General features: G+C 42.3%; 1 protein-coding gene across 3 annotated transcripts; it reads left to right on the top strand.

Moving 5' to 3' along the window:
• Positions 1-13: 13 nt before the first annotated feature.
• Positions 14-22,858, top strand: bms1 (BMS1 ribosome biogenesis factor). Of its 3 annotated transcripts, none has more exons than XM_064321338.1 (23): positions 14-196; positions 2,365-2,531; positions 2,929-3,119; positions 5,964-6,043; positions 6,177-6,365; positions 6,584-6,726; positions 7,277-7,398; positions 7,544-7,737; positions 7,959-8,098; positions 8,828-9,483; positions 9,741-9,842; positions 11,493-11,644; positions 11,889-11,970; positions 12,137-12,222; positions 12,410-12,592; positions 13,313-13,501; positions 13,771-13,951; positions 14,080-14,138; positions 17,435-17,557; positions 18,348-18,495; positions 20,973-21,148; positions 21,304-21,465; positions 22,248-22,858. In XM_064321338.1, the coding sequence occupies exons 2-23, from the start codon at positions 2,365-2,367 to the stop codon at positions 22,473-22,475; spliced, it is 3,753 nt and encodes a 1,250-aa protein (XP_064177408.1). In that variant the 5' UTR covers positions 14-196; the 3' UTR covers positions 22,476-22,858. The 3 variants fall into 3 exon arrangements, with proteins under 3 accessions (XP_064177408.1, XP_064177409.1, XP_064177407.1); XM_064321339.1 differs by having other exon boundaries at positions 2,360-2,531; positions 12,137-12,201; XM_064321337.1 differs by having other exon boundaries at positions 2,360-2,531.
• Positions 22,859-27,612: the final 4,754 nt, after the last annotated feature.

Genomic DNA, 27,612 nt, shown 5'->3' with positions numbered 1-27,612 from the left:
ACGGAAATGTTGGTGTACTCACTTCCGGGTTCCGTGGGCACACGTGATAATTCACCGACATGCTCATGCTTTATGGTGAACTAGGAGACTGGGAAACACTCTGATTGATCGTTGTCTGAAGTGCTTCATATAATACGCTGAATTATAAGGGACCACATAAACAGCTGTCATCGGAACGGTACCCGACCCTCTAAAGGTAACACGACGTTTAAATATTTTTAAAGCCATTGATTATTCTCGTGTACGTTTTCTCACTACAAACTGCAACACGTTGCTGTACAGTCTCGCTAGTAGTGATAAGGTGTTTGGTGAAAACAGTGGTGATATACAACAGAAGTTTGTGAGATTGCCAGCTAACAAATAACGGTTTGGCATCAAAAAGTACACTTTAATAGTCGAATGACGACAACTTGTGCTATTGGCTATTGGTTGCAGGTACTTTTTATCATGCAGCTTCACGAATGACTACCACATTTCGTGATTGCCATCATTCATCACAGGTCGGGCTCATTTCAAGTTGTTTGTCTGGATATTAAGTTTGTGATCTGAAAGCCTGGGTAGTAACGTTCTTTTTCCCCAAAAAATGTTTCTCTGGGTTTTGCACAATTGAATTTTGGTAATTTTTCCCATTCCTCTATGAAAAATTGCTCAAACTTTGCTAAGATAGATTAACAGAGCTCATTGGAAGGTTCATGGCTTTGACAGTCTTTTTATGAATTTCTTCAGCTTTCCCAGACTTTCTCCAGCCTTTTGCTCCACTTTCTTAATCCAGCAGCAAAACTGCTGCATAATTTTCTACTGAAAGTGTAAATCTGGCCACTGCTCTGCTGAATGAAGGAGCAGGGCTGTCTATTGGTATCCCTCTGTGTGTGCTAGGGCTGTCAAAAATATTCGAAACTATTCGAAAATCTTTAAAAAAAATTTTTTTTTAATTCTAACCTAAATTTGAGCATTCGAATATTAGTTTTGGATCCCGCGTTTTTGATTCCGCGCTTTGTTATTAACATAAATATACAGGCTTTAATTTCATGTGGCGAATCATGTCCATGCAAGCAAAGTTCATTTCCTGTGCTAACGTTACTGGCCAGCTAAGAATTTAGGCTAAATAATGTTCCCATGGCAGGCTGTTTTCTTTCTGTTCTGAAGATTTTGATTAAATTGGATGATGAAAGAAGTTGAACAAACTAAACCGAGTAAGTAATTTATGTTGTTTTAGGCTACAGGTATTATCCGTTTGAATAGTTTTTGTGTTAAGAAATAAACAGGGATTTCCTATAAACAATAATTTCCTTATTATTGTGATTAATAAATGCCGAGTTGTGGCAAATTACATCCACGAGGAAGTCCTTCATTCATTTGGGCATTAGGCTATAGAAACTGCAGGGGGCTCATTTATGACATAAACTTGCGTCCATACGTCAAGTGAAGACCTGACGTAGAGCCACAGCCGTTTCCACGGTCAAATCGAGTCATGTTGAAATTTTATAAATCACTACTTTGACGTGATTTTCTACGTACGCGCCACACAGTTGATCTAAAATACGTTTTATAAAGGCCCCAGATGTAGTAACCTAGTATGAAAGTTCACCGATGTCCTCTATTCTACTGCCCGCTTGTGGAAAATAACGCGCAGGCCAGTTTAGAGGGAGCCTCACGTGCATATTGCGCCTATAAGCTGTTTATTTTTGTTAATTATAGGCAAATGATATTCGAATATATCCGAACGCCAACTAATTACAAAAAATAATATTCGAACTCAATTTCATGGCACTTTTGACAGCCTTAGTGTGTGCACGATGGCAGTGTAGCAGAATGGTTAGGCATCTGGGCTTGAGGTTATAGGTTTGATTCCCTGGAATGGGAACCCATGAGCAAGGTAATTGATGTGAATTTCTTCATTAAATATCCCGCTGTATGAAGAGCATTTTATGGTTATGCAAAAACAGTGTGGAAGGGGATCTGTGTACGGTCGCGTATGTTGTGCGACTGTCGGAGAGGAGGTTGCACAGGGTGCCACGCACCTCTGGATTTATAAGGGCGCGACCAGCCGTGCAGGTGGTGCACAAGCAAAGATTGGTTGTTTAGTGAATAGAGGCGGGGATTCCTGTGAAAACAACTTCAGTGTAATGACGTGTACGCACAGCCACTGTGCACAGCCGATGCCGAAGCATGCAGTGGCCCAGCACGTTCGACAGCGGTGCAGGCGTTGTACACACAGGAACCACGTTGCTTTCGCTTAACCATAAAGCGTTCTTAAATAGGCTGCATGTAAAAAGAACGTAGCTGTATACGTCACTCTGGGTAATTGTCTGCTTAATAGCCTACTTATAATGTAAATGTAAAAATGTGTGTGGGTCAGAGAAGATGGAAGTGAAGGAGCACAAGAAGCACAATAAGAAGCAGAGTGGGCCGCAGGCAGAAAGGAAGAAGTATCGCAAGGAGGTGGCGGCATCGGAGAAGGATGAGAGGAAGCGGAACCCCAAGGCGTTTGCAGTTCAGTCTGCCGTGCGCATGGCCCGCACGTTCCACAGGTCAGGTTTGAGTACACTGACATGGTGTCACATACAGACATGTGCACCTACGCATAGACACACGTTTTCACACACACACACACACACACACACACACACACACACACAGATTTTATGTTTCTGCATGCATTTGTAACTAGCATAAAAAAACTTGAAACTGCTTCCCAGACAATATACAGGTTTATGACTTATAGCCTACTTCTGTCATTTTATCACTGTGCAATAGTGTGCCTGATTACTTCTCGGCCTTTTAAGCTCTGCATTTTCTGTGTGGTCAGGTCATTCTCTGCATTATCACTGTGCAGTCACCGTGCTGTTTCATAGACATTGTTCAGTTGCTATGTTCTTTGTGTAACTGTGTGGTCATTGTCATTTGCTACTTGATCTCCATGTCCAGAGCTCAGGACCTGAAGACAAAGAAACACCACATCCCTCAGGTGGACCGATCCCCCCTGGAGCCTCCGCCAGTGGTGGTGGTTGTGGTAGGACCCCCACGGGTGGGGAAAAGCACCCTCATTCGCTGCCTGATTAAAAACTTCACCCGGCAGAAACTCAGTGATATCTGCGGTCCAATCACCATCGTCTCAGGTGAGTGAGTCCTGCACACTCTCACTGGGGTAAACAAAAAAACACGTTTTCAACGTACAAAAATGCCAAGTTACTCACACATACAAGACATACACTGTCTATAACTCATTCATTCAAACTGGCAAAATCTAGGCCTGCCATTAAAAGTAATGATATCAAAATGACGCCAAGTTACTGTACTACAAACAATATTGGCTATCTTGCCTCACCAAAATTAAATAAGCTGTATTCCAAAGCAATGCTACCCAATGTTTCCTCAATTATTTCAAGTAGGGTTGGGTCGGTTTCTGGTTTTGCCTGTCCGGTCCGGTCCACAAACTTAAACCGGTTTAATTTTATGCGAACTGACTGAACTGGCATTTGTCATTATGAGACGTTCTGGCAAATTAAAAAGTAGCCTACTTCAGAAACCTGTGCCGACGGCGCTAAATCCAACTTGTATTTCATTAGTAATAAGCAATATGACAACGTGATTAACATAATATTATGTTTGTTTATAAACGGAGCCACTAGTGTCTGAGTGGATAAAAAAAAAAAAGATTTACAGGCCGTGCGCAATTTAGTGCCGAGGCCGGCAGCAAGGAGATCACATTTCAGTAGACCAATCAAATGTGGGTGGGGGTAAGATGATGCGCACGGCGCACGGTGTGTTGTTAACTTGAAAGTTTGTGTGTTTTTTGGGGTGACGAGACGAGTCATGGCAAGAGTTTTGTGTCAAAGAAAACGAAAACTGTGCCAATATGGCAACATTTTGGATTTGAAGCCAACGAAAGAGGTGCCGCTACACTCTCATTCATGGGCTCTCATTATGTTCTGTCATGCCTATTTTGATGGGGCTGCTAAAATGATCCGGGTGACACAATGACATTCTAAAACGGTTATACCCATTGTGCCGACCACAACATTTATTTTGCCTTTTTGTATAGCCATTTCCGTGGATAAAATCACATTTATTAATATTTTCTGTTAAAACATTTAATTCATATCCAGGGAGATAGCTAACTACTTGCAAGTTAGATGACACGTGTAGCCATTTACTAATACAATCGCATTTCAGGCTGGAAAATAACCCATTAAACCAGAGAAATTGCTGAGCTGTCTTAGAATATTTATCGCCAAAGAATGTAGCAAGGCTGGCAGTGTCAGCATAGCAACGGACGCTGCAACAAAACTTTAAGTACAGCACAATGGTTTTAGAATGTCATTACCTCACCGGATCATTTTTGCAGCCGACAGCTCCACTCGGGAGCGGCTGAGTCACCTAGTGGTAAAATTCGGTATTACTGGTCCGGTATTTGGCTTAAAGGAGTAACATGGTGGTTGAATGTGACACTTGCCAGTTGTCTTTAGGCAACAACAAAACAAATGTGCATAATTTTTTTATTATTCAGTCATTTAAATGTATTTTTCTAAGCCTAAATTCCCCACTATAAAAGTTAACCGGAACTGTCTGAGCGTGGTAATGAGAACTGTCAGTTAGCTATGATTGACAGACCGTGCCCCGTTACCATAGCTACCTCCATGATACGCGCTTATCTTGGGACACTGAACTTTCACAAGCTAGCTAACTTAGTATATAAAGTATCCACAGCTAAGGATGTTGACTTGTATCCAATAATAATTTTTGCTAGCTAGCTAGCTAGCTAGCTAGCCAGCCAAGTTAAGATAAAACCACAACTATAACGTCCTTATGAAAGCAAACTAGCTAGCTAATGTTATCGATAACATTACATTATGAAAGCAAACTACATAGCTAGCTAACGTTAGCTAGCTAGCTATAAATGTATATGACCAACCGATTATTGTCAGCTGCACCAAAATTTTCTTTCACACCCTCAATAAACGACAAGTCCCAGTAGAAGATTGAATTAAACCTTTTAAAGTTATATATTTTCTGAAACGTTACCGATTCCGCTTGGCCACAATAAGTGAAACTATGCGATCTGAGTGTATAGTTTCTATGTAAATTACGTCAGAAGGATTCAGCCTTGTTGTTTGCTACGTAAACTTCACAGCACACTTGTAGCAGGACGGTGTGTCCAGTCAGATTTCTTTATGGGGCGTGGAAAGGGGAGTGGTTACTGTACTCCTGACGCACTAAGTTGATAACATTCTCAACCGCCTGAAAATAGGACGATAAATTTAAAACACATATTTCTCCAAAAATAAAGAACGGACATATTTAATACTACTCATTGTGTTTCTTCAATGCCTCTTGTGCAAATAGCACATAAAACCGAGAAAGTGTGAAAATCACCATGGTACTCCTTTAAAGAAAGGTGTTCCTAGCTGGGCTTGAACCTCGACCCCGTGTTCCCAAGACTGTAACCTTGCCCACTAGGCCACAGGCAGACTAGCTGTTTAAACTGGAAATGTTTCAGAGTAAAAAGGTATGGGTATTTTGCATGTGTATGCGCGTTTTTGATTGGGTCGTGTAGGTGAAGATTTGGCTGGTGTCAGTGAAATGTCCAATGGGGAGACATGTTGTTAGTGGGATAGGCGGCAGGAAAAATAAGAATGAGAAGAAGAAGAAGAAGGAGAAAAACGCAAAACCCCCTTAGTTTGGGGCTTTATTGTGTGGACATGTGAAGTTGTTTATGAATTCTGTCTGTTGAAATGGGGTGAGAATGTACAGAATTTAATGTTTTTAAGGGCTGAGTGTCTGTGGCTGTTGTGGTTATTTCTGTGGGGAACCCTGAGAAGTGCCAAACTCTCAGTGCTGTATAGGTATGGGGCATGGCATACCTGCCATCCCAGTTGAGCCACTCATGTCATGATTGAACTGTTGTGGTTGGCATTATTTAGTTATTCACTGGGACTGAACTTGTTCTTTCTTCTCTGTAGGAAAGAAGCGGCGACTGACCTTCATTGAGTGTGGGAACGACATCAACACAATGATAGACTTGGCCAAGGTGGCCGATCTGGTGAGCTGCCTGGGCTGTAAACCCACTTCAGCAAAGGAGGGAAAATGTGTCCTGCCTTTGAGCTGATTTTGCACACGTGATGCTAGACATCGCTTTATCTCTTTCATTCTTTCCTTTGTTCTCTCTTGTTTAGGTGCTGATGTTGATAGACGCCAGTTTCGGTTTCGAGATGGAGACCTTTGAGTTCCTGAACATCTGCCAGGTGCATGGCTTCCCCCGTGTTATGGGCATTCTCACCCACCTGGACTCCTTTAAAAACAACAAGACCCTGCGCAAGACCAAAAAGTGCCTCAAACACCGCTTCTGGACCGAAGTCTACCAGGTAAGAGCCTGAAGAGGGCTTCAACAGCATGCACTAGAGATGCTGAACCAGGGTTGTTAAGATGGTCTCAACCTTGGTCAAGAGTGATTGGTCTGGAGGTATTTGGTTTAGTTGTGATTTGGGTTGATGCATGTTTAGAGGATGTTTAGGTCGATGGATAAGATCTATTTTGGTGTTGGACCCAGTGAGAGGTTTTTGAACTTTTTTTCTATCTGCAGGGGGCCAAGTTATTTTATCTGTCAGGCATGGTGCACGGGGAGTACCAGACTCAGGAGGTGCGGAATCTTGGCCGCTTCATATCGGTCATGAAGTTCCGCCCGCTGGTGTGGCAGACCTCACACCCCTACGTGCTGGCAGACCGGTGAGTTGGGGAGGTGGCTGCTGGCAGTACATAGGCCTGCTTATAGTAAGACCTGGTCTGGATTAAATGCCAATGCACTAGGAGTGTTCTTGCATCTCTGCTAAACCCTTCTATCTATAGGCCCTTTTCCACCAGAGGAACCTTTGGACCTTTGCATGAACTGAGGAACTTTTTCTGGAACTTTGGAACCTTTTGTTTTTTCACCTCAAGGAACTTGCTGAACATCACTGATTGATCAAATGCAGTATTTGTGAGAATCAGCAAGCAGATTAAGTCACCATTTTTAAATATCAGCAACAGAAAAACATAGCCTCCTCTAAAGAACAAGCGATTAATTAAAAAAAAATTAAGAATAAGTTGTAAAAGAGGATAAGATTAGTGATTGAGTGATCGCATAATGTGCTTGATTCCAAATGGATTCCTAGCATGAGGAAGAATATATTTATGGAACACATCTTGGCTGGACAGCACCACTCGTTGTATAGAAAATGCTGTGGTCATCTTGGTTCTGCATGGAAGAGTAACAGTATGAAACCTCCGTTCCCCACAGTATGGAGGACCTGACCGACCCCGAGGCTTTGAGAGTGGACCCAAAATGCGACCGCACCGTCTGTCTCTACGGATACTTGCGTGGAACATACCTGAAGAACAAGTCCCAGGTCCATATTCCAGGTGAGACGAGCCTTGACCAGTGCACCAGTTGGGGGTTCATTTTGTATCATGACCGCCTTCACGTCAAGGTATTTGGTCATTGCTGAGCAGTACTTAGGTGGATTAGCTCTGCAGTATTTGGAATAACAAAGTGTGCCCCCTGTAGGCATGGGTGATTATGGCGTGTCGGACATCAGCTTCCTGCCAGACCCGTGCCCGCTGCCAGAGACTCTGAAGCGGCGTGCTCTAAATGAGAAAGAGCGCCTGCTCTACGCCCCCATGGCTGGTGTTGGGGGTGTTGTGTATGACAAGGATGCTGTTTACATCGACCTGGGTGGCAGTCATGCCCAGCAGCAACAGGTTAGGAATGAGCCACACACCGGCGCACACAAACACACACTAATATATACCCTTACGTACATGCAGACACAAACACAAACATATACAGACATCTATAAGTACGCACAGAGCCACAGTGTGATGCAATATGCTGAGAGATGATAGGTCTTTGAAGAGGTGTATGTTTATGTCATCTGAGTTAGTGTGTCAGTGTGAACCGATACATTCTCTCGCTCTGACAGGAGGAGGTTCGGCCCACTACAGAGCTAGTCCAGTCCCTTATTGGGACGCACGCCACACTGGATGCCAAGATGGCCGCCAGCAAAGTGTCGTTGTTCACGGGTGCGGCCGCTCTGACACCAGAGGAGATACAGGGCGTGGGGTGAGTTTTTTTCTTTCCATTTTTGCTCAACTTTGATATTGAACGCTTTTGCTCATATAATGTAGAAGCATGTGACCGATAAGAACGCATTGCCGAAGTGAAGTCATTAACAACATATTTGTAGTCTGCCCAGTTGGCAGCATACAGGTACGGAAACATAATTGTGTTTGTCAAACTCTCAACAAATGTGCGGTCTTCCATTTTAGGTTAGGCTGGTTGATGACTTCACACTTTGCAAAAGATAATTATGGAAGATGAGAACGTTCTGTATAATAATAATATTGTCTCGACAACTGACCCAACGATGGGGTCAAAGTTCAATACAGTGTAAGTTTTAGGGATGGGCACAGAGACGATAGTGACGATGACAAATTGCCCTTCGCTCTAGTATAAACTAAAAGTTGTTGTGGCCGACCACTGAATGTGATAATCGTCTGTGGAAACTGACTTTTACCCCATCTTCGTTTTGCTATGAGAGGCCCTCATTTAGGGGAATTAGTACACTGGTCACTCTGTTTATTCATTTCTGTGCTTATGTACTGATTTAAATTACTGAGGTGCATCTGGATTATAAACCTTATACTATACTTTATACAATACTACTACTGTATACGAGGGCCAAGGATTGTGCGAGTGAAGTGGGATGGTGGGGGGGGGGGGGGGGGGCTGTAACTGCTGCTGTTTGAGTAGAGGGTTCCATTGACTGCGTTATTCTCCTTCCTCCAACAGAGAGCACCCCACTCCACAGGAGAGTGAGGTTTGGGACCCAGTTAACCAGAGAGTGAGGAGGAGGGCTGTATTCACTGAGGGAGAGGAGGAGGATGAGAAAGAGGGAGAGAGTGAGGAGGAGGAAGAGGGCAAAATTGAGAGAGGAGAAGAGGGAGAGAGTGATGGAGAGAATGAGGAAGAGAGCAATGGAGAGAGTGATGGGGAAAGTGAAGAAAAGAGAGAAAAGAGGCTGGTGGAGGATCAGCAGAAAGAGGAAGCTCCACCTGCGAAGAGGCAGAAAGGGGAAAAGGCAGGGTGGGGCCTGGAGAAGACTGTAAAGTCAGAGTCAAAAATAGAGGTCCTGGCCTTCGCTGACAGCGATGATGACCTGGAGGCGAGCGAGGAAGAGGAGACTGAAGGAGAGACTGACAGTGAGGAGGAGGAGGAGGAGGAAGACGAGGAGGAGGAAAGGGAAGTAGGGGGTCGTGGAGCAGCTGACTCTGGACATTGTTCTGAGGAAGATGAAGATGAGGAAGAGTCAGAGAGCTCCGATATGGAGGAAGAGTTCACCCTTCCTAAAGCTACCCACAGTGAGGTCAAAAGACCAAAGGTCTCTCCCCAACCAGAGGAGGAAGAAGGGGAGGATGATGATGATGATGAGATTGAGGTGTCTGTAGGTAGGCAATGCTTACAGTAAACTTCATAAGCCTCACTGAGCTACACCACTAACAAACTTAAAAACGCTCATTCATTCATTCATTCATTCATTCATTCATTCATTCATTCATTCATTCATTCATTCATTCATTCATTCATTCATCCATCCATCCATCCATCCATCCATCCATTCATTCAGCAGCTTTTTTATTACTGGGCAAGATATTACCCAATCAGCCGACCAAAATATGACTATGTAATTTCTGGCCATTATTAGGAGCCCTGCAGTGGAAGGAGGGACTGGCACAGAAGGCAGCGGAAGCATTCGTACGGCAACAGGCTGCCACCCCTAACCTGCGCAAACTGGTGTATGGCACAGGTGAGTGGGCTGCGTGTGTGTGCGCTCATGCGTGCGTGTGAAGAGCAAACTGCCCACATTGTGCACGTTAGGTTATGAACTGCGAAGTGCATGTGGTGTGTTTGTGACATGTATGTGAGGTCTAAGTACTTTGTTTATGAGGTGTATTTGCTGTGTTTGAGGTGTATGCAGTGTACTTGTGAGGTGTATGTGCTTTATTTGTGAGATGTATGTGAGGTGTGAATTTTGTAGGTGGGGTATGTGCTGTGTGAGGTATATGCGCTTTGTAAGTGAAGTTTAAGTGTTGTATTTGTGAGATGTATGTGTTGTGTTTGTGAGGTGTATGTGAGGTCTATGTGCTTTGTAAGTGACATGTATATGCTGTGTGTGATAAAACTGTATGTCAGGTATACACTCTTTATTAGGTACACCCAGGGTCCAAAATTAACACTCGCCAGTCGCCAAATGCGGGTAAATTTAGTCTTTGGCGAGTAAATTATGGAGACCACCCGCCACTCAGATTTTTATGGTTGTCTTCTGGCATTAAATTTTAAACTAACCACATGGACAAAAACGATGTCCTCGACTATAACGTTAAATGATATCAGTGAAACATAAACAACTAGAAGACTGCATTCAGTAGAGTGCAGATCTCCGCCAGGCCTGTTAGCTTAGCTGATGCAACAATAGAGGCTACACAATCAATGCAACCAGACAAATACAATTTTACAAGTTTTTACCATGTGCCACTGAAAATCCCAAAAATGCCGATTCAGTGAAGTAACGCTAAAGGTGGTGACATGTTAGCTAATTTCATTCATATCAGCCACGATGTGTTAGACAGAGCTAACGTTGACGTTATAGTCTGGCACTTTCGTTTCAAATCTGGACAGGAACAATCTGGACGGGAACAATTCCAAAAGACGAGCGATGTAAAATATCAATTTCAACGTGAAAATGCCAACAAAATAATTGCCATAGATTCAAACATTAATGTACCCCATTAGTTGGCGGATTGTTTTGTTGGCATTTTAACATTGAAATAGACATTTTACATCGCTGGTCTTTCATTCCAAACGGAATCAGTTGTTGATCACTTGCGGCCCCTACCGACCGGTTAGGAGGAGTGAGGAGTTAGAACTCCAATGTATTTCAACGGACAACAATGACGGAAATTAATTCAAATAAAATACTTGTCGTTGACCGATTTGCAAAATATTCGATAATTCAGGTTCTTGGCCTGCTGCCAGCATGCACAACAAGTATTAGGCTGATCGGCCCAGTAGTATGCGAGATTAGCTGTGGACAGATACACAAACACGCGCAAACATACACACACGACCAAATGCATAATCACCTCCAGGCTCTCGCCTGGCAGAGATAATGAAATGAAATTTACATAGTGAAGAACGTGCTCTTTGGTTGGTAATATTTATGAGTACTGCTGGCTGTAGCCTCCAACAGCAATAAACTTAGTCTTAGTCAACAGAAATAAAAAGTCTTGATTGGCAAATTTGATATGATTGTTATATTCTCAGACTCCTTAATAAATGATCCTTCTTGCACTTAAAGGCGAATACCACTGAATTTATTAATTTATTTATTAATTAACAGGTGTACCTAATGAAGTGGCCGGTGAGTGTATGTACTCGTTGTGTGTTTGTCCTTCAGTGGTACAGAATGAAGAGGATGATGAGGGTGAGGAGGAGTTGGGGGGGCTGTTCAGAGTCAGCCGCCCAGAGAAGAGCAAACGAGAGCGTGCCGATGCCCTAGACTGCTCACGCTTCGCCCCTGACACCAGTGATGACTGGGACCAGGAACAGGTGGGGGGGGGGGGGAGTATTGGGTCTCCAGCTGATATTACCAGGAGTTATGTGGGCAGAGAGCAGATAAGTGAAAAGATCTTGATGGTGTGAAGCCTCTATTTGAATGCATCTATGAATATATCTGTTTGAACATTGAGAGGAAGTTTCCGGTACTTTATGACAAACACCATTTCAGCATTGGTGGAAGTGTTTGGCTGTGACATCACTTCAGCGCTGAGGGGAATGTTTCCTGTGTGTGCAGATGCTGGACTCCATCAGGGACTGCTTTGTGACGGGAACATGGGAGGGAGATAAAGATGCTGCCACGCTTCTGAAGGAGGATGGTAAGGCCAGCTGTCTCGGCCGCACCCACATCTCCCTGTCGCACCCTCTCCCCCCCCCCCCCCGCGTGTCACACACACACACAAGTATCAGTCTACTATGCCCGTATGTCTCACTGCTACTCCCTTGTCTCACTTTCACCTAATTGGCTGTCTCTCTCTACTGCAGAGGAGCTGTATGGAGACTTTGAGGATTTGGAGACTGGAGAGGTGCACAAGGGGAATTCTGGGAAGGTAGAGGTATACCCTGATGAGGTATTTGGTTTCTTTCAGATTTTTTCTTTTATATATCCACCCGTGTTCACTATGGTTGTTTAGCAGAAAGCCAGGGACTTCAGCTCTCTAGTGGGACTGCCAAATTTCAGTTTTACTGGTCACCTAGATTACGCAACATCTTTTCCGCATGTGTGTGTATGCATGTGTGTGTGTCTATGATGAGCAGGAGGAGAGTGGAGAGGAAGAAGAGGAACAGGAGCCATTGATGAAGACCGATAAAGAGGAAGACCAGAAGAAGAAGCGGCTTGAGAAGAAAAGGCGCTTGAAGGAGCGCTTTGATTCAGAGTACGACGATGGAGATGCCACCTACTTTGATGACCTGAAGGAGGAGATGCAGAAGCAGGCTGAGGTTAGAGGTCATAGGGTATCTCCATTGTACCACATGCTATGAGAACAGGAAATGGAATACCATCTGTACCTGTATCTGTATCTGTACCATCTGTACCATCATCTATATGCTTCCCCTTAGCCCCATCCTCCGCAGCTTTTGTCTCAATTTCCTTTTCTATGCAGATGACACACAAATCTATATCAGCTCTACATCCACTAATCAGCCACCCACTGCCATCATTGAAAACTGTCTGACACATGTCAAATCCTGGATGCAAAACAATTTTCTAGCAAAACAAATTGTAAAGCGTCTTTGAGACTATGAAAAGCGCTATATAAAATAAATTTATCATTATTATTACCTGTAAAGAAGGCCAGTTTTGATTTTGAAATTGTAGTAATACTGACTATAGCAAAACATGTTTTTTAGTCTATATGAGAAACCAGTATTTACTGAAATTCACTGAATAACTTAGCATCAGTGTACACTTAATATATACTGATGCTCAGTAAATTACTGCACAATCAACATAATACATTCATACTGACACTAAGTACGTAAGCACATACTGAAACCAGTAATGTGTGAACATATGACTGCCTTTGGTAATCAGTGCAGATTTTTGACTTTAGTAATGAGTGTGTAATTGGCTGTTAAAATGAGCAGTGTAGAGATCTGATTGGCTGTGTTATTGAATGGGGATCTAATCGGAGCCTGACCTGTGGCCCCTTCCCTCAGCTGAACCGGGCAGAGTTTGAGGATGTGGATGATGAAACACGGGTCCAGTACGAGGGATTCCGGCCTGGGATGTATGTGCGCCTGGAGATCCCCACTCTGCCTTGCGAGTTTGTTTCCAACTTTGACCCCCACTATCCCATCATCCTCGGTGCCCTGGGGTCCAGCGAGGGCAATGTGGGATACTTACAGGTGAGTGACGGGTGTGGGTCTGTCAGAAATGGTTTCAAGCAGATGTCCAGCCATAGGTGCGGTGTCTAAAATGAAATTGCCTCTAGGGGATGAATTAAATAATTTGAAATATGAAATAATACATTGTATTGTAGCTGAACATCTTTTGACGGTAGTAATATTTCTCTCTCCTTTTTACCTTCTCCGTTTCTGTCACTCTCCCCATTTCCTCTTCTCTCTTACTCTTTCCCACTCCTCTTTTCCTCTCCCTCTTCCACAATGTTCCTCAGATGAGATTGAAGAAGCACCGTTGGCACCAGCGAATCCTGAAGACGCGCGATCCCCTCATCCTGTCGCTTGGGTGGCGCCGTTTCCAAACCATCCCGCTGTACTATATTGAAGACCACAACGGGCGGCACCGCCTTCTGAAATACACGCCCCAGCACATGCACTGCGGTGCCACCATCTGGGGTGAGGGAGCCCTACACTGGCTCTGCCTGAACCCTTTGCCAGCTCCCATCTGGAGACAAACCAATATGGTAATACTGCCTCTATCTGTGTTTGTTTGTTTTTAATTCTTACCCACTATGTTGTTCCAGGACCAATTACTCCCCAGGGGACTGGATTTCTGGCTGTCCAATCTGTGTCAGGTACTCAGGTAAGCCTCAGTTTGTGTAATGATTACACTGTAATCTCAACAAAATCTCTAGTGGGAAGAATTATTGACTGTGGGACTGGAGCATGTGTGATGATAAAATTGGCAGGAAAAAGGAGTGAAGCGAACGTTTGGGGCTGTATTGTGTGGATGTGTGAAGTTGTTTGTGAATTCTGTGTGTTTACATGAAGTCTGCCATGCAAGGTGCCAATCAGCTCGTTGGGAGCATTTAGGGGTTAGGTGTCTTGCTCAGGGACACTTTGACACGCCCAGGGTGAGGGATCGAACTAGCAGCCCTCCGACTGCCAGACAACTGCTCTTACCTCCTGAGCTATGTCTGTGGTCATTGTGGTTATTTCTGTAGGAAACTCTAAAAAGTGCAAACTTGTGGTGCTGTATAGGTATGGGGCCTACCCCTAACTTGGCAGATGGTGTACCTGCCATCCCAATCCTGAGGTTTGTACGTGCAGAAATCATGTGCACAGGCACAGTAATCCTGAGTAATCATGAGGTGTGCAGTTTTTAGGTGGAGGTAACACAGTGCTGTGTAGTTTTCGGCAGTGTTGGCTCTGAGTATTGTGTGTTTTATAGGGTCTGAAACTAGCTCCCAATCACCTGCCAAATGCAAGTAGATTTTGTCCATGTAGGGTCCATATGACCAATTTACCAAACATATTGTTGTGTAGTAGTCAAACTGTTGAAAAATCCCTGAGATATACATGGAAGCTCACACATTTACTGCAATCAGTAATATGAGACTTCAACTCCCACACATCCTCATGTTCGTAGGCTACTCAGATGTGTTTGCGATCTGCTTTGGTTGCCGTTAGGTAGCACCTGAGTGGTGAACGCCACTACGTTTCTGTGAAAATCATAGCCAAAATGAACTAACGTTGTCAGCTGTCAAAAAAGATGGGCGGACACATCACTGGGGTAAAAATAAAAACCTGTCTTAAAGAGGAAGACAAGTGATACTGATGTACAACAAAGTGAGGTTAAGAAAGAAATGGTGCTTTAATCAGAAGTGGAATCTTGATGATAACAGCAAGGGTTGTGGATGGCTGATATTCGAAGCTCTAGAGAGAGTGACGTTCTGTGCTGACTGTATATGCCCCCAGAAAGAACGAAGAAAAGAAAAAAAAATTAGACCAGGTCAAAACCTACTATATGGCTGGACCTAACACACTTCATCCAGCCAACCAATGGTGTTACTTCATCACTCACTCAATCACAGACATTCGCGTTTGTAGGGCTGGCCCCGCTGTTGCGGTCCAGCCAAAAACAGTCAGAAGCCATGAAGAGTCAAAGAAAAAATATTACTATTGTTTGTAATTGCATTATGGGATCTATTTTGTCTAAGATTTGAAAAACGATTACAAAGCATGCTCATGTGTTTCTGCGATTTTAATTTTAATATTGGGGAAAAAAATAGACAGTGGCTGTGGCTTAAAAAAGTCAGTTTCAGACCCTGGTCTGTTCATAGGTTGAAGGAGCACTGTACTCTAACCAAGACTCCAGAGTGCGACCAAAATGGTCGCACATGCAACCAAAAATCTGTCAAGTGCGACTGAACATTTTCATTGGTCGCACCGGTGCGCCTGACATTTAGCAGGTCCTGTCTCTGTGTGTAGCGTTATTTATTTCCCACCTGCATTCTGCGTAGACCCGCCCCTACTCTGCCTCTGATTGGCTCTGACCGTGATATTCTTCTTCACTGAATGTGGGTGGGGAAAAAAATAAGGAATGTGTGTATTAGTGATGCCCGGATCGCAGTTATATCCGCAGGCACCATGGTTAATCCGCTGATTGTAGGGCCGAGTCATAAAAATTTACATTGTGATTAAAAGCGGATGGGTTGTGGGTGGGTGAAATAATACATCATTAATGAGTAAAATATAAATTACATTCTGTAAAATGTGAACATATTTTAAGCTCCTTTTTTCGTCAGGCACGAATTAGCAGACTAGACTCTCATTGCGCCAATTGCGGCGTCCATTTGTCTTAAGCAGCAATGGAGGCAAAAAAGATCAGAGAGAAAATTTAAAAAGGAGAATTTAAAAAAAAAAAGGAAGGGCAGAAAAGTTCTGTGTGGGAGCGATTTAGTGAAATACTTAACCATGACGAGTCAAGTGCTGGGTACGTCATATGCAACAGCTGCGAAATAATGAGATATAACGGTAAAGTGTGATCGGGCCACATTGAGGGGGAAAACAATCTGAGATTTCGAGAATAAGGTCGTAATATTACGAGAATAATGTTGTAATATTACGAGAATGAAGTCATAATATTATGAGAATAAAGTCGTAATTTTACGAGAAAAAAGTCATAATATTATGAGAATAAAGTCATAATTTTAGGCTACATGGGGAAATATCAGAAGAGCAGCCTGCCGCTGTGAAGTTTCACAAATAACGAGATACTTAATCTTTTAGCACATCAGCACCACGTTATCATAAGTAACAGGACTTTGAAAAGATTGTGCAAAAAACTTTTCTATTCCGAAAAAAGAACCACATGGACTTGGAGGAAATTGCAGGCTCAGGCTGCCATTAGACTATCCTGTCGCCCGTTTTGTTGGTTGCTGGTAATATATTTTTCTAAAAATTATGTTTTTTTTCCTCAAAATTTTACGATTTTATTCACGTAATATTATGATTTTTTTCTTGAAATATTATGACTTTATATTATTCTCATTAAATTATGACTTTATTCTCGTACTATTACGACCTTATTCTCGAAATCTCTGATTTTTCCCCCTCAATGTGGCCCTAATAAGCCGTCGTAGGGGTGCGGGTCTCTAAATTGGAGAAAATAATTATTTCGGGTGGGTGGCGGGTGGATGACGCAAAACCGTGCCCTGTACTCCTCCAGGAGCAGCGCACACTTTTGTTTGAGTTATTTGAGTTTGATTTATTTGAGTTTGTCAAGCACTTTGAACATCAGCACTTTTTAAGTTTATTTTTTAAACAATTGAGGTTATTGCAATTTATTGTTTGTGCTGTGATTTAAATAAAGAAAAAACATTTATCTGCACCTTTATTCCTCTTTACAATCATTTACATAATGTGTTAAGAAATGACCAATGTGTATGGGAACTGACAAAAAAGGTAACGCTTAAAATGTATTATTGCGGTGCCAAAAGGCGCGGTGAAAAATTTTGGGTGCACCTAAATTATGTGCTGGTGCACCTAAATGTAAAAAGTTAGTCTGGAGCCCTGACTCTAACGTGCATTACTCAGGCAGTGTGTAGGCGGTGTGGTGACTGCATAATGAGTGCATATCACATGTATGTTTCCCAGGCAAGTTTCCGCATTGCTGCCACGGGTGTGGTGCTGGACCTAGACAAATCGGTGACCATTGTGAAGAAGTTGAAGCTCATTGGCTATCCACATAAAATCTACAAGAACACGGCATTCATCAAGGTAGGCTTTTCCTATTGATGCAACTGCGACGTACGTGCTCCGCTAAACATTTCAGAATGCACCTGTTGGTGAGGTAAAGATAGTGGTTCAGTTGACAAAGGGCTGGGGCCTCCTCCATCTTGGCTCTGACTCGGGGAACGTCTCCCCCTAAGCTAGGTATTATATTTTTATGCTCCCACTATCACATTCAAGGATGTTCCAAACCTAAGTGGTTAAATTCCTGTGAGGTCCCTAAAATACCCACTTCAGTCAGGTCTGCATCTCTGAAGACTTGGAAGTTGAAGTGGCATCTCAAGATCCTTTTCTGTGCATGCAGCAGATGCTATGCATGCAGCTACATCTGTATCCATGCTTACATGTAGCGACAAAGGAAAGTGCTTCACCTAATTGAAAAATGTGGGCTTGTATGGACAGGTCAGGTCAGTTCAGAGCTTTTGCTCTTTTTCTGTCCGTACAGCAGAACAGAAAAAGGAGCTAGTACAACATTGAGTGGCCTTCATTTTTATGTCAGGAAAGCATAATTAGAAACACTTCCTCAAGTGGCTCTGCACTAACATTTTTTCAAAGGAGCATGTGTGCTCCTCAGCTGTAAATTTTAGAGCACACCAATTCATTCCAATTAGTAGATGGGCTCCGAAATTATTTTCACAGTTAGTGCAAATGCTCCTAAAATGGGAGCACTGTAGAGCCCTGGGCTCATCATAGGGGAGGGTTCAGGGGCCGGTTTGGAGCTGAATTTGGGGTTGTATGTACTTATGTACCTCTCCCCCTTCTTTCTCCGCTTTTGTAGGGAATGTTTAATTCGGTGCTGGAGGTGGCAAAGTTTGAAGGGGCGTCTGTCCGGACAGTCAGCGGGGTCAGAGGTCAGATCAAGAAAGCGCTACGGACCCCACCTGGGGCTTACCGGGCCACTTTTGAGGACAGGCTGCTGATGAGTGGTAAGGAGTGTGTGAGTGTGTGAGTGTGTGAGTGTGTGAGTGTGTGAGTGTGTGAGTGTGTGAGTGTGTGAGGGTATGTGTGTGTGTGTGTGTGTGTGCGCGTGTGCACGTGCGTTCATTTCCCTTTTCCAAGGACCAGGGAATATCAGTGAGATAGATTTAATCATTTTTTTTCTTCAGAAACAGTACAGCACACTACCACTGAAATGTTTGGCACTGTACCAAAAATAAGGGAAGTGCCTAGGCTCTATTTATACGAGACAAATCGTGTTATTATATGCAAGAAATGTATTGGATGCATCATTTCATTATTGGTAAAATAATGAGATGATGATTAGATCTTAGTTTTTCTTTATCTTTATTTAACTTGAGCTACGGTAACATTATTATAGGCTAGTTTAGAACCTTCATCCCTTTACGGCAAATATTTGTTAAATGAAAACATAGGCTTCTGTTAGGCATGCAGCCAGCTCAAGTCCCGTTATCTTTTTGTACCAAGAACAGGATATCACCACCCCTCCCTGACTACAACTTATATCGTACACAGAACTTCAATTTGTATTTTATCATCCTGACAGCACACCAGAAGAATACAAAATTAAAATATTTTTTTGAGTCCAAACTACATGCAGGCATTTCCTCTCTAATGTTATAAAGCATCAGTGCAATGGGGGCATTACAATGATACTCTTTGCACTCATAAAATCAATTTTATTTTTTCCCATTTTCAGATTTTATGGTTTTCTTTTACTTTTTTATTATGTTATCAAATTATAGGGTTTTTTTTACTGATTTTACCTAGTTATACTATCAGTAAGTGAAACAATGCAACAAGTAACAATAAACCATTTAAACACCATTCTAATAGAAGTGTCTCCATAACAGTGCTTCACATTATAAAATAAGGTACGTATAGGACTTAAAACATTCACTTCTTATAATTAAGAAATAAAAAGAAAATGAAACCGTGCAATTGCAAAATTAGCCTGAAACCTTAGCTGAAAGTCTGGTTTGAAAATCGACAAGTGAAACTAGGAAGTTTGGTTTCTTGGTGCCTGTAATCAGTTCATTCTCTATCACTGACAGTTTAACTTCTTTCATTGTGAAGTAGCTAGGAGTAGTTTGGTAAAGCTCCCCAACCCTGGCTATTGGAAATAAATTAGTAAGTGAGAGTGAAATCCACTTAAAATCTATATTTATGATTTGATAACTGGCAATATTACAGTAATCAAATAAGAATTTAAATAGTTGTTCATGTAATTTTACACTGAATGAATAATAGCTATTGTAAACCTGCCTATCGCAATGCTCAGAAGTGGTTGTCATGAACTACACCTGAGAATTTCTGGCCACAAACCAGCCCTGGTTCTAGCCCACTTTGGTTGGGGGGAGCAATGAGATACTTTGGAGGAGCAAATAAATGTTGGCCTGCAATATTCCCATAAAAACTGTAGTTCCAAAGTCCACTTTTTCTTTCATCTTATGCACTGACAGACAACTAGCATTTTCAACAAATCACCCCATTTAAGCTAGGGAAATGCAGATAAATTAGCTTGTTTGCTGCATAACAACATACTGTACATATCTTGTAGTTCTTTATTTGTTCAGGGTTTATATCCTTTTTATCTTGTCTTTCAAGATTTATCTGCATTTCTTGCACTGATCTGTTGCAACAGCCAAATTTTCTGTGAGATGAACCGCAGAGCTGGCATCATCATGTGGGGTTTTTTTTTTGGTTTTTTCTCCTTGTCTGAATATGCGTTTGTAATCTGAATGTCCCTGGTTTCTTTTGTATGAGTTTGTTAGCTGAATGACATGTTTGTTCTTGTGTCTGTTTAAAGTTGTTTTAAAATTCAAATATCATTATTACCTTCCAAGTTCTGAAACTTTGTTTTGTGAGACCGCAGTTGCACGTAGTCTCACAACACAAAACTGTGGAATCCCGTAATTTTAATAACGTATCCTGTCTTTGTGTGTTTTTGGGTGTCTTGGCTGTATGGAATTTACTGTTTTTCCTTTTTTATACATATACCCAGTGATTTCACGTACCAACAGCGTTTTGCTGTTATCTTGTATGTCGTCTGATAGGGACGCACGCCCAGATACACGTGTGACTGTAGCTATAGGGAAGCACCTTATTGGGGTGAAGGGTGTTGGTTGTAAATGTTTTTGTATTGAGCTTTTGTTTTTGAGTATGTACAGTGCCCTTGCTCTGCACTCCACAATTTTAGATTTGTACTTAAACAATTCACACGTGGTTAAAGTTGCAGATTCTCAGCTTTTGTTAAATTGTATTTTTATACATTTTAATTTCACCTTATCGAAATTACAGCACTTTTTATTCATAGCGTCCTCCCCATTTAATGAAATGTTATCTGTCCATCTGTCTGTCTGTCTATCTATCTGTATCTATTGCTCGCGTGCCGTTGTGCGCAGTCTCTGTCAGACGTCACATTTCTGCCCTCTCTCTGTCTCAGATATTGTGTTCCTGCGGTCCTGGTACCCGGTGTCGGTGCCACAGCTCTATAACCCCGTCACCTCCTTGCTGCAGCCCGTGGGCCAGAAGGACACCTGGATGGGTATGCGGACGCTTGGGCAGATCAAACAGGATCTTGGCGTGCGGAACAAGCCCAACAAGGACTCCCTGTACAAGGTAGGCCTGCAGGTGTAGGGCCCAAATATCTGGGTGAGACAGGCTAAATTATGTGCTTCTTTGTGTAAAATGGTATGCGATTCCCACATACCCAGCATATATTGAGGAGTGTGTGCGTTTGATGTTTTTGTCTAATGCCGTGTGTGACCCTGCAGCCTGTGGTGAGGACAAGGCGGCACTTCAACCGCCTGCACATACCTAAGCAGCTGCAGAAATCCTTACCCTTCAAGAGCAAACCCAAGCAAGACCAGCCCAAGGGCCGCACCCCCCGAGACCTACAGAGACCCGCTGTGATCCGGGAGCCCCACGAGAGGAAGGTATGCACACTCTGACGTCTCCAGCTCAAGCACTCTGTCGCACACAATCGCACACTTAAACACAAAGGAGCCTGTATGTATATCGTTATGTTCTTAATAACCATCCCTTATATTTTACACCACAGCGTGATTGTTTGTTTCAGCAGTATACCGCAGTGCCCTCGCTGGATATGAGTATGTGTGTCTCGGCTTAATTTTGGTTGAGTCTTTTCGTCTGGGTTGCATCAGCACTGGTTTCTGGGATTTGAACCCTCTGGTTGTGCCCGTAACTACAGTGCTTTAGTAACGTGCCCCCTCCCCATCAGTAGCGCCATCTCTCATGCAGGAAATACGCTCAGTGCAACACTTAATGGGGCAGCAATCATGGTGTGATTTTCTAGATCAAGGGTTCCCAAACTGTTTTCTGATACAGCTCCAAATGAATGTTCGCAAATTTACGTGGCCCCAGCAACCCACCCACGCACACACCTTGTGCCTAACAACACCGTTTAGCCGTGACTATACTGGTGATATACCATGACCCTTTGTACCTCATTGTTTTATTATAGTTCAGTTGTGATATTTGACATGTAGTAGCCTACATTCAGTTATTTTAAAGAGACTAAAAATATAAAAAATACATTCCCCCCCCCCCCCCAAAAAAATTTTCTAAATCCCCATCCTCAAATGAGGACCCACAGTTTGGGGTCCCCCTATTCTAGATTTTTGTAGCACTTGGGGGGGAGGACTGTGCTCCCTGATCCTGCTGATCCTCTCTGTGCAACTCTCTCTCCCACCACCAGGTGGCCTCGTTGCTGGCAGCCCTGAGCACTGTGCACTACGAACGGAGAAAGAAAGCGCGGACGCAGAAGCACACCCAGCATAAGGAGTTCCTTCAGGAGAAGGAGCGTGAGGGAGCAGAGAGAGAGAAACGGCACAAGGAGGCGCGCAAGAAAATGTATTGCATGCTCGGGCAGCAGGAGAAGAAGAGGCAGCGGTCCAGCCTGAAGGGCGCCCCCCAGGATGACTGAGCGTGACCGCCTGTTGACCTCACACAGGAAAGGGTGGGGGAGAAGTGTGGAGTGCCGTGTGACTCATCCTGATGGATGTCTCAGCGCGTTTGTCTGCTCCGCCCATCTACATCCGGACGTCACTGACCGTCATTGCGGCTTGTTTGTTCTGCCATTGGGAAACTCTGCGGCGCCCAACAGCACTGCCACTCTGATCGAGTGAGTGTGTGCGTCTGTGTGTGTGCGTGTGTGTGCGTGTTTGTGTGTGTGTATGTGTATGATGGCCTGAAACTCTGTATTCACTTCCTAAAAGAATATATCTCTGGTCATTGTTAGGACAAATGCTGATTTTATCGTTTTTCCTTTAAGCAAAGTAAGCAAATAAATGTTTCTCCTTTTTTAAAGTTGGCCAGTTCCACATATGTACAATACATCATAATCTTGCAATACTTTCTAAATATTGTTTAGAAAAACATTTAACCTGTATGCATTGTTTTAAAAGGGATAGTTCACCTTTGGGTTTTTTTCATGTTTTAAATTGGTCCAGACAATTATGTGCAGTGAGGGACATTTTAGATTCTTTTACAAGTTCTGGATTACCAGTTACGATTTGTAACTCTATACCACTTGTCTAGCAGCGTTATTTTTCCTGAGGGTGTACTTGCAGACAGATTAATTTTCTAGTATCTATTCATAATTATTAGTTTTTGTGTTTATTATTTTTTCAAGATTAAGAAAAAAAGTTGTTGAAATGGCGTGTGGTCTAAAGTCACGTTCACAAAAGATGGTGATAAAGTTTCTTGCTTGCTTCTGACAGCGATTGGCATGCAAGTCTTTCTCATATCCATTCGGCCACTGCTTCAGTGAAATGCTCACTTACGTACAGTTGACACGCACTGGATTTTCAATTTCCAGTTTCCATCAATGTAGCAGATGGTTATGCTGCAGTTGCTCTTCATGGCTCTACCCATCAGTCATGATGACAATTAAGTCAGCCTTTTTCAGTTTTTCAACATGAGATTTTGTCTGCTCATAAACAACAGGGCAACACTTTTTAGCTGAATTGTGGTGGACACGGAAATCGGTACCATGGCTCTTCCATATTCAGTGGTTTGAATTCCCCAGTATTTCCCACAGGATTTTATGAGACTATGGTGGGTGGACCTTGGACCCTCTAGGGGGGTCCGGGGGCATGTTCCCCCAGAAGAAAAATTTGTACATTTTAAAGTTAAATGCATCAATCTGGTGTACTTTGAGAGCAAAATTAAGAGGCTAGATCTATGAAGAACTTTGTGCTCTTGTAAACAATTTTATGCTCTAGTAAACAATTTAATCATAAACACATTGGTCAACACATAAACACAAAAGTCCATATTTCATGCGTGGGGGCCTTTAATACAGATTTATGATTTATCTTGTAGGTAGAGGACATGGTATTCATCAACTCTCATTGCCTTTTGTAGCTGACATTTGTATTGTACCTCTCCAAAAATGAATGAAATGCTTTTTGTCCATTATAAAGCATATAAATGAGCCCCTTATGAAGGTTTAAGATGAAACATTGCTATCAGATTAAAAAATAATGCAAAAATGTTGTCAGACAAAGCGGTACAGTACCTAAATGTGTAATAATTAGCTCTTGTGTGTATTTCTATACTCTGTATTCTCGTATGTTTTCTTGTATGGGGATGGGACGATATGAAAACAATTTTCAACCGTCCACCACGTTTTGGCAATGTTCCAACTCTCACGTCATCACTGTTGCATGCTTCACAAAAACTATTACACTACTAACTAACGCTTACATTACAGTGTGAAATATCCACATTATATAATACCACTAACCTATTTAAAGACACTCAATTTCAAAAATAATGTGTATATAACCAAATATTTTGAGCAGTAATACTTACATAGCAATGATGAAATTTTATCTGTGTTCAGTAGATGGAGACAGAGACAGTAAAGCAATGATACTGTTCTATTCGCTTCTGTTTTGCTCCAGAAAACGATGTCAGCTAGGTCTATCAGCAAACACATGGCTTAGCTATGCCCAGAAGTCCTCAATGATAATAATAGTATTTTCCAAGAAATTATGAAAAATCGTTGATCACGTTTTGTTAGGTGCAGCGTCTTCTACTGCTACCACAGAGTGAATGCGTAAGTGAATGCGATGATAAGAAAAAATTTTGGTTACGCTGACCTAAAAAACGCTATTCCAAAAGCAAAACTAGACATTTTCTACATCGTTTGAAAGCTTATATTCTCACCTACTGAATAGATGAATTGTCAATCAAGCCAGACTCTGCTAAAAAGGGCGACAACGCCGTAAACAACAGGTGTTGTACGCACAGCTATTTTGGAAGGTATCCAGGCATCACAAATGCAAAAAAGTGTAAAAACGGTTTTGGTTCATTATGAAACTGCGGTGGGACAAATTAGACCATGGCGGGCCGCCACAGTCTAGGTAATTAGTGGGAAACGCTGAATTCCCTGTTCTCCATAAGGGAGTAGGGCGTAAATCCAAAGCCGTGAATATGTTCATGGAACATTACATTACAATTTATTTGGCAGACACTATTATCCAAATCGACGTACAATAAGTGCATACCGTAGGTAATTGGAACAAATACAAACACAGGTCATATAGAGTACAATTCTGTCATGAAGTAGCAGCTATCCATAGCCATGAGCGTCAAGTCTATTTCACAGGGTAGATGTGGCTAAACCTTAAGGCCAAATCAGTAAAGCAATGGGTCAATCTTAAGCTATAAGTGAGGCATGAATACAAGATAAATTACTACTTGATTGGGCATAGTCCTGCAAAGAAGTACAGTGTCAATGCTGGTGGTCAAGTGTCAAGGTAGAGTCTGAAGAGATGTCTCAGACCACTTGGAAATAGACAGTGACTGAGTAGTTTGTAGTAAGATTGTGGCCAATGTTACTGCCATTAGCTATTACTTAGAGAGCACCTGCTTAGACATAGCTAAAAGGAGCAGCTAAAAATTTAGCATGGTTCTACTGACATGGGTGTCAGGGTGATGTCTGCTGCTTTTCATTCATTGTGCAGCTCTTGCTCTAAAACTATGTTTAAAACTATGAGAAGAGTACTAACCCCATACATACAATTTTTGTATGTATGGGGTTAGATGGAAAATCCTCCATTTCAAGCATTTCTGTTTTGGGTCTAGGAAGTACACCTGAAGGTCTTTGAGAAATGTGGTGCTACTGGGGAAAACATGCAGTCTGGAAGAAAATAATTGTTTTAATAATACTGAAAATGAATGTTTGTTTTACAGTTATCTGTATCTGTCAGGAATTTACTGGGGTCTGAAGGGTTAAACTATTTGATCCATAGCTGCTTATAGCATATATAACATAATGGAATTGTCTAAAAAGCTATTTATAAAGAAAGTCAGGTTTAAAATTGTGCACGTGGTACAGTTTTCAGTGAAACCAATAGACGGCATCAGTTAATGACACTGCAGTGAATAATGGTGCCTGAATCCTTATAAGCCCATCAGTCTGTTCTTGTTTCCTTGCCTTCTCACTTCCTTCACAACTGGATTCCAGGAAACAAAGGAAGGTAATGTAATGAGGAAACTGTTTAAATTATTTTAATGCAGCCCTTTGATGGCCTTTGTGATTACAGGCTGTTGAAGGTGTTGGGCAGGAAGGCAGCTGGAACTGATCTGCTGTCCAATAGTAATGCCCTAAACAGCTCCCTTGATGTGCTGATGCTTGGGGGAAGGGGAGCAGCGTGATACAACAACACAGCTACCGCCTTTTGGCCTGTAACCACTGCTGTAACAATGGTGTTATCTTTTCTTGACTATGCCGTTCACACCAGTGTGCAGGGGAGAAGTGGAATAAATTGATATTAAAATATATGATCTAGTATAATAGCCTACAAAATATCCAATATATGGATCACAGAGCACACTCCCAACCAATAAATCCACACCTGTGTCTTACCCTATACTATCTGCATCTCCCATACTAACAAACCAGGGTCACCATATTGCCTGCAAGACCCTGGTGGTGTCACTTTACATTACATTACATTACAGGCATTTAGCAGACGCTCTTATCCAGAGCGACTTACACAACTTTTTTTACATAGCATTTTACATTGTATCCATTTATACAGCTGGATATATACTGAAGCAATTTCGGTTACCTTGCTCAAGGGTACAACGGCAGTGTCCTACCCGGGAATCGAACCTGCGACCTTTCGGTTACAAGTCCAGTTCCTTACCCACTGTGCTACACTCCGTTCTCGGAGTCACTTCCTTTTAAAAGCTTTGTTTTTGGAAAATGAAAAATAAATCATAATCCTACGCTCTTTTTTTAAGAAGAGCCTTTCATGGCGACCTTTTTTGATATTGGATATCTCGATTCAAAACTGCATGCGCTGTACTTCAGCTATAGTCCATGTCTAGAAACGCCCATACTTGCTTCATATTATCCCATATTATTTTTGGAGTTCAGTGTAATTTCTCGTGCACTTCATAGGACAATTTAACGCACCTCTTTCAAAGGAAAAAAATGTTGGGAGTAGGAAATAAAGGGACAGTCCACCAAGGCTCTTCTAGTGGCCAGATGTAAATTTTGTGATATCTGAAATTCGCTTCAGCTTTTTCTAGAGATGTCCACGGTGGTGGCAACAAGTGGATCTATTTTCATTTAGGCTAATTGGGGTTTCACTATTTGAATGTAATTGAAGTAAAATGTTTAGCAAGTAGCTTTATTCTTGTACCTTTTTTGGATTTCTGCGATTAGTTTATTTTGTCATATTAAATTAAAAAAGGGTATCTATCCTGTAGGTTTTCGTTTCAACCCGAATTTGGCACACTTGACTCTACTAATTGGCAACTCAAGATATTTAGCTGTTGAATGAGGTGTGTTTTTTAGGGTTGTAATGAAAACCTTCAGGACTGTTCATCTCCAGGAACAGGGTTATTCATTATGTGGGAGAATTTTTGCTATGTAAATGACCATGAGCGTCACTGTCTACAGCCGGGGTTGCGCTTGCTGAAATCACCAGAAACACCACGGCTAACATACTGTCCAGTTAAATAAAAGTAATATTGGTCAACTGCACCAAAATGAATTTACCAATGGAAGGGCCAACTGGTTGTGACGGAAGATAGACTTA

The sequence above is a fragment of the Anguilla rostrata genome, chromosome 2 (assembly GCF_018555375.3).
Source record: "Anguilla rostrata isolate EN2019 chromosome 2, ASM1855537v3, whole genome shotgun sequence".
In the NCBI taxonomy this organism is placed as follows: domain Eukaryota; kingdom Metazoa; phylum Chordata; class Actinopteri; order Anguilliformes; family Anguillidae; genus Anguilla; species Anguilla rostrata.
The sequence above is the reverse complement of the archived record's forward strand: the minus strand, read 5'-3'. Positions and strand labels throughout refer to the sequence as shown.